The 7,269-nt window shown below is 46.4% G+C and overlaps 1 protein-coding gene across 7 annotated transcripts in view; it reads left to right on the top strand.

The window, feature by feature from the left end:
• The window catches only part of LOC134445968 (tight junction protein ZO-2-like), a 189,196-nt gene that overhangs the window by 100,707 nt on the left and 81,220 nt on the right, over positions 1–7,269 (top strand). For 6 of the 7 annotated variants that reach the window (XM_063195149.1, XM_063195146.1, XM_063195148.1 and 3 more), the window contains one exon: positions 5,037–5,090. In XM_063195149.1, the coding sequence (XP_063051219.1) occupies positions 5,046–5,090 (45 nt within the window). In that variant the 5' untranslated portion in view covers positions 5,037–5,045. Of the gene's footprint in view, positions 221–5,036; positions 5,091–7,269 lie in introns of all 7 variants that reach the window. The other variant, XM_063195151.1, reaches the window with a different exon arrangement.

Genomic DNA, 7,269 nt, shown 5'->3' with positions numbered 1-7,269 from the left:
GTGTGTGCGTGTGTGCGCGTGTTTGTGTGTGTGGGTTTAGAGGGTTTAGTCCTCCAGGGATGGCCAGGAGGATGTCTTGAGTACCCCACAGCAACACAACAAGGAGCTGGTTTGTAGAGGCTAATGGAAGCCCTCCTCTTCTCTCCGCTGTGGCTCTCTACTTCGCTCTTGGAGAATCATACATTTTTTACAATGCTATTGTTTTGAAGCCTGTACGCCGGTGAGTAGGGAACTGTATCCGCATGTACTGCTTGTGTCCCTCTTGTTTGTCTTTGTGTGTGTGTACACGTGAGAGGGAAAGTGTGTGTGTGTGTGTGTGTGTGTGTGTGTGTGTGTGTGTGTGTGTGTGTGTGTGTGTGTGTGTGTGTGTGTGTGTGTGTGTGTGTGTGTGTGTGTGTGTGTGTGTGTGTGTGTGTGTTTTGAGGCTGTGAGGTGTATCTGTAAGATGAGAGGAGTGACTTTTCAAGCTGAAAAAAAAATTGCTCGATCGCATCATACCACACAAGAGCGGCTAACGTGGCTAATAGCTGGGTTGTTGAGTGTTAGCATGCCTCGGGAATGGAGGAAAAGCGATGCTACGCTGCTTGCCGCTGAGGGAAATCCAAGCTGCGGGGTTCACCACACTTACTTTTCCGTGGCAGCCCCCTTGCACGTTTCCAAGCCGTATGGTGGTAGAGCTTGCTGACTCCACGTCTACTCGTGAGCTGTGGCTCTGTTTATAATATATAGGGTTTCAAAGTTCCATCTCCAAAATCAGTTTATTCTCTTTTTCTCTTGGGGCTCTGTTTTCTTCACAATTTCCCTGCATTGTCCTTATGCGTCTCCTGCTTTGTTGTTATCCATTGTTACTTATTTCACCAAATTAGGTATGCTACTATTTTAACCCTGTACGGTAAGACGTAGTCCCTTGTATACTTTAGTTAAGAGAATGGCAATGACCAAGTTGTAATGCATTACTAAAAGGTCCTGTGCACTGTCATAGTGGCGTAGTATTATGGTAGTACATTTTTCTCAATGACTATTAAAGTGTTCCACTGGTGGAGAGTCGTGTGTGTGTTATGGGGCTACAGGATTAGGCCTTCTCTGGCTCTAGCAACTAGCAGGGGAAAAGACCTTCTCATTCAGTGCCAATAGCATACAAAACAACAGCAACAACAACAGCAACATAAAAATCAACAGCATAAACCTTATCCTAAGCTGAACTTTTTGGCTGTCTGTACCCATGGTAATGCCAATGAAATGACTTGAATGTTGGCAGCTCACTGCTACTGCCGATGTGCTTGCTGCTGTGGCTGCTACACAGTGAAAAAATAAAGCAGTGTTAATTCAACACTTAAAAAGCACCCTGGGAACAAAACACACTCTGGAAGATGTTGAATCAGCTCTCTAAGGGTTGAATTAACACTGTGTTCTTGTTGTTGTTGTTTTTATCTTACTGTGTACTGCTGCTAGTGCTGCTGCTGCAGCTGCTGGAGCTGCACTTTGGCTGGGAGACACTAACAAATGTGCACGTCTCCCTTAATTGTGTGTGTTCTCCTTGAAGACGCGGGCAAATATCCGCTGGCGAGATAGACCAATTAAATTTGCACACCAGCATGGAAGTGTGTCCCATGTGTGTGCGTGAGAGTGAGCGAGTGAGTGCACTCTCTGTGTTCTGTGGCGTGTCTCTCTCTCTCTCTCTCTCTCTCTCTCTCTCTCTCTCTCTCTCTCTCTCTCTCTCTCTCTCTCTCTCTCTCTCTCTCTCTCTCTCTCTCTCTCTCTCTCTCTGTGCTCTCTGTGCTCTCTGTGTATATGTGTGTGTGCGTAGGTGCGTGTGTGTACTGTGTGTGTGTGGCTGTGTGTGTATGTATGTGTGAGAGAGAGACTGTGTGAGTTAAGGAAAAAGAAGGATGAGGAGACAGTTGAGGAGAAGAATACATATGACAAGATGCACTTGAAAACTCCGAGAGGAAGAGAGGAAATGAATCAGGGAGCATTTGAGGGCCTTGGCGTAGTGCCTTCTTTTGTCAAGTGTCGTCAACCTGTAGGACGCGTTTCTACGCAGAATCCAGGAGGGCGACAAGCAGAAAGGGCTGATTGATATTCCGATGCTAGAGAGAACCCCCTTTCCTCTCTTCTCCATTATGTTTTAGCTCTACCCTTGTCCCTCTGTGGAGTTGAATCTCTGCCAGTCATTAGGCATGTGAATGGATATACAGTACCACTGGCTGGGATTTTAACAAATGAACATTGAACATTGGAGCCACTGACATTGCGACATTGACATTTTACTTTCCTTGTCAAAACTTTGAACCGTGTCTTTTTGATGTCTTGTCACACAGTAAACAGTGTGTAATGGCAGGTGGGGTGTCTGCATCTACTTTTGGACTTTGCGGGAAGATAATATTTTGTAGTATTAAAACTATTAATTATAAAAAGAGTGGCATTAGTAGGTATGCCAACCCTGAGAACGGAGCATGCTTGTAGTTTGTTTGTATTTTTTTGCAGCCAGTCTTGGCTATATTTGCTTGAAAACCCAACACAGTGAGATGAATTGAAAAGCGTTGGACCAGTGAAGGCAAGCGAGGTGGGAAAAGGGATATGAATGCATGCGTGCGTGCATTCGTGCGTGCATTCGTGCGTGCGTGCGTGCGTGCGTGCGTGCGTGCGTGCGTGCGTGCGTGGGTTGTCTTTGCCAGACAGCCAGACACCATGTGACTGATGGTGTCTCACTGCCTTTGGAGGTGCTGTGCTGTTGTGGCCTCTGAGCCCTCTATCTCCAGTCTCGTTCCATGGGCATTACTGTTACGGAATGTTAGGGTCAGCCAGCCTACCACTTCCAACTTGGTTTCATTCCATTCCATTAGATTCCATCCTCACCCTTCCACCATGGAGGAGCAGGTTGCCTCTGTGGAGAAACACTTGAGAGAGGGAAAGGGGTGAACTTGGTCAAGGGGGAAGGTATAAATACCCCCGTAGACTTTAAAAAGTCCTGATCTCTCTCTCTCTCTCTCTCTCTCTCTCTCTCTCTCTCTCTCTCTCTCTCTCTCTCTCTCTCTCTCTCTCTCTCTCTCTCTCTCTCTCTCTCTCTGTAACAGACACACTAGCATACCTAATTGGACATCATCACAGTTTTCCAATTGCCAATTTACAGCCCTGGGACTGTACTGTACTGTAGAGAGTGGTAGAAAGGGTCCGTGCCACTGGAGATGAGGCCCCGGCTGGCTGGCATGAACTGTGTGGAGCTGCTGCGGGTCCTGAGAGAATAGCCAGCAGTGTGGGGCTGGCTGACGTGCTCTTGGCTGACATGCTCTTCTTAACCCACTCCCACGTATTCCCTGTGTGGTCTGGGATTCCAACTACATGCGTCAGACTCCACACACTTCCGTTAGTGAGGCTTGGGTAGAGAACCGCAGTGAGGAGAAGGACTGTAGACTATAGGTGTTCGGCTATAGGCACTCATGTAAGCATAGCAGTAGCTCTTTTTACTGTACTATGTTGACATCTACTGTTAGCCTGACTCTAGCCAGACCCTTGTGTAATTCCGCTCAGCTTTGTGACCTCGCAAGAGGGTCTGGAGGACCTCCGGATTCACCCTGCTTCCGAACCAAAATGCAGTCAATCCGATCAGGATCACTGAAATTTCAGAGATGTTTCATAGTCCAATTTTAAACTTACCGTTAGGGATAATGGTTTCTATCGTTGGGTGCGCTGTGTCCAATAAATGTCATTAGTAGAGTAGAAAAGACGGCACGACCATTACCGGCATGACCATTACATGGTGTATTAAACGTTATGTTAAATAGAAAAATGTATGACCAATACATGATGTATTAAACTTTTTAGTTAATGGAAAAATGTATGACCAATACATGGCGTATTAAAGTTTATAGTAAATAGAGTAATATATATAACCAATACACGGTGCATTGAACTTTATAGTAAATAGAATAAGCAAGCAACTGTCTACTGTAGGCAGTGGTCGCTGACAGAGGCCGAGACTGAGGCTGAGACCAAATTGCTGTGACTGGGCCTTCTCATCTCCCATCCGTCTCTCATTGTTTAATCCATCTGCTCTGTTTATTTAAGTGTTAGCTTTGATTAACATGTGGTAGTTTGTTTTAATGTGAAGTGACCTTCAGAAATAAAATGACTAATGGTGCTTATGCATTACTGTCGCTGCTGTCCCGTTGTTATGGTTATTTTCATCTTTGTCATCTAGAGTTTATGTCAGCATAACATAATATTCCCTTACTATTAATACTACTATTACTGTTACATTATTACTGTTACATTTGGCATTGAAGAAGTCATTCAGCAGTGAATGCCTCCATCGTTTTTTTTTTCACATCATAAGAATGAAAAACATGTCAGTAAATGGACCATGTCAGTTATTTGCTTGCATGACGTCCATTCCTCTGTGTGCAAATATTTGCTGGAGAACGGCAGCTATGCATTGTTTGCAATTCTGTAGGGGAATATCTTATGTAGTGTAAAGTGTGTGCGTGCGTGCGTGCGTGCGTGCATGTTGTTATGTGTATGCACAGTCAAGCATGGACTATGCTTGTTGTAGGGATTGTTGTCTCTCGAGCATTGACTGCTAATGTCTGTTATTCTTCTCCATCTATGAAAAGGCAAACAAAGTAAGAATGGCCTTCTTTTTGTATGTCACACGGCATCGAGTGAACAGCGCTTCATTCCACCCACCCAGTCGCTCTTCTTGGTTATTTGTGTGTGCACAGTCAGCCATGGACCGTGCTTTGTGAGGATCTCTCTCTTGAGCCTTCATTGATAATGTCTGTTGTTCTTCTCTGCGCATAGAAAGGCAAACAGAGTAAGAATGGCATGCTTGCTGTGTGTCGCGCTGCATTAAGTAAACAATGGTCTTGTTGGCACCCACCCACCCACTCTCTTTCTCTTAAGCCCTGCAGCTTCTTGTCCGGAACAAGTGTAATCGCATGTGCCACTGTCTTCCTTTTAGCTGTGCCACTCACACTCACATCTGTCTCCCCTCTTCTCCTCTCCTCTTCTCCTCTCCTCTCTTCTCTTCCTCACAGACCTCAGGAATGGAGGAGACAGTATGGGAGCAGTACACAGTGACACTACAGCGGGTAAGTGTGGAGTGCTATTTTCTCTCTCCCTCTCTCCCTCTCTCTGGTCTCCTGTATTTAGTCTCTGTCTCTGTCTCTTTCACTCTCTCTCTCTCTCTCACTCTCTCTCTCTCTCTCACTCACTCACTCACTCACTCACTCACTCACTCACTCACTCACTCACTCACTCACTCACTCACTCACTCACTCACTCTATCTATCTATTGCTATCTCTCTCTCTCTCTTCCCCATTTCTGTCTTTTTGCATCAATCCACTGTGTCCCTTTCCTTCTGTCTCTGTTTTAACCTTAGCTGTCCACTTAGTCTCTGTAACTCGGCTGTTGGAGTTTCTGTTGTAACACCTGACAGAAAAGGCCTTCCAGGAAGCATCACTCCTGGCACTCCTGACATCAGCTTCTGCCACACCACAACCACAAGCACACCATCACCAAGCCAGAGAGAGTAGAGAGAGAGAGGTTCCATTGGCCCATTGTTTCCGGGTTCTACTATTGCAAGGGGGTGGGGGGGAAATCCCCCTTTAGGCAGACCTAGGCAGACCTAAGGACTGTTCTATTCAATGCTAGGAGCATTATGACACGCACCTTTAGGCAGACCGGAACCTGGTCACGTTAGGTGCCCATAGAAACTTATTACATTGGCATATCTCACTTAAAGAATCTCTGACCAAGCCCCATGATCCACCTCCAACACCAGCCCCTCCACCACCACCATGACCCTTCCACACATGAAGGCACACTGAAGACGCCACACGCCTAAACGCGTTTGTGCAATAAAGGCACAGTTTATGCAAGGGGCGGCCTCCTTTTTGAAAAACATTCAGTTGAACATTTGGGCCAGCACCCTCACAGTTTTAAGTACGGACTATTTAAGAGTGACGCCTGCTCCAAGCAGAACAATTTGACCTTCCACACCATCGTCCACCCTACTACACCCCACCATCACCCCTTTACCCTCATGATGCCGCACCAAAACCACCCACCACCCCCATGATCCACCACCCTTCACCACCTACCGTACACCACCACCACCACCACCACATCAAACCCCAGGCCTGCGAAGCATCTGTGGGGCCCGTCTGTGTGCGTGGAGTGCAGTCGGTGTGCCATGCAATGTCAGGTTGGCAGGCCGGCGGCGGCTGCTGTGACATATCACTGTTTTTAACAGTCTCCGGAGCTGCAGAGTGTTTATGAGGGGGCCGCCCGTTGCCAGGGTGCAGTTTGCGCTCGCTGTAAAGGTTGCACTGGGTTCAGCGCCACAGTACTGGAGCACAGCAAGCACTATCATACGGTAGTTCACTCAAGCCTTATCGCAGAAATACACCTGCGGCGATCTGAGCGAGTCGCGCGACGGAAGTAATTGACTTTGTATTGAGTCGAGAGACAAAAGCGATTCTGGAGACTAGAGCGATTTGCGCGACGAGCGCGACAATTTGAAGTTGAAATCTTTTCAACTTTCTATGACGCGGTTCGGCGACAAGCCGCGACAGCCAATGACTGTATAGAGGTCAGTGACCACAGCCAATGGGAATGCTTGAATGCTTTGCCTTTTGCCTGTACGGACATACTCTAGTCTCCTCAATCTCTCGTATCGCTTGCTGCAACACTCTGTCGCTTGAATCGCGTCGCAGCTGGTGTATCTCTGCGGTTAAGCTGTAAAGCACAAGAGGCTGTGAGCTCTGAGGACATATTGGGTACACTGCCATATAGGGGTGTAAATAATATCGAAATGTATCGATATATCGTGATATAGTCTGATGATTGAATTTAATCGCATGGTATCGTGGGGCATTCTTAGGTATCGAAAATAATCGAATCACTGACCCCTGCTCAATAACATAATAGAGGTAGAAAAGTAATTGGGAAAAAATCGAATCGAAACGTATCGTATCGTGGGGCATTCTTAAGTATCGAAAATAATCGAATCGTATCGCATCGAATAATAAGATATCGATATTGAATCGTATCGTCATGGAGGCTGTGATTTACACCTCTACTGCCGTATGATGGAGATGGAGGAGGAGGAGGAGGGATGAACCTGGCCCATCAAGAAACACGGGGAAAGACAACTTGATTTGTATGGTGCATGTCATGCACAGGCAACTCAATTTGCCTCACCAAAATTAAAGCAGTGACAACACAGCAGATGAAATACAAATTAAAGCAAAGAAATGAAAAGGTAA

This window comes from Engraulis encrasicolus, chromosome 3 (assembly GCF_034702125.1).
Source record: "Engraulis encrasicolus isolate BLACKSEA-1 chromosome 3, IST_EnEncr_1.0, whole genome shotgun sequence".
NCBI classification, from domain to species: Eukaryota; Metazoa; Chordata; class Actinopteri; order Clupeiformes; family Engraulidae; genus Engraulis; species Engraulis encrasicolus.
The sequence above is the reverse complement of the archived record's forward strand: the minus strand, read 5'-3'. Positions and strand labels throughout refer to the sequence as shown.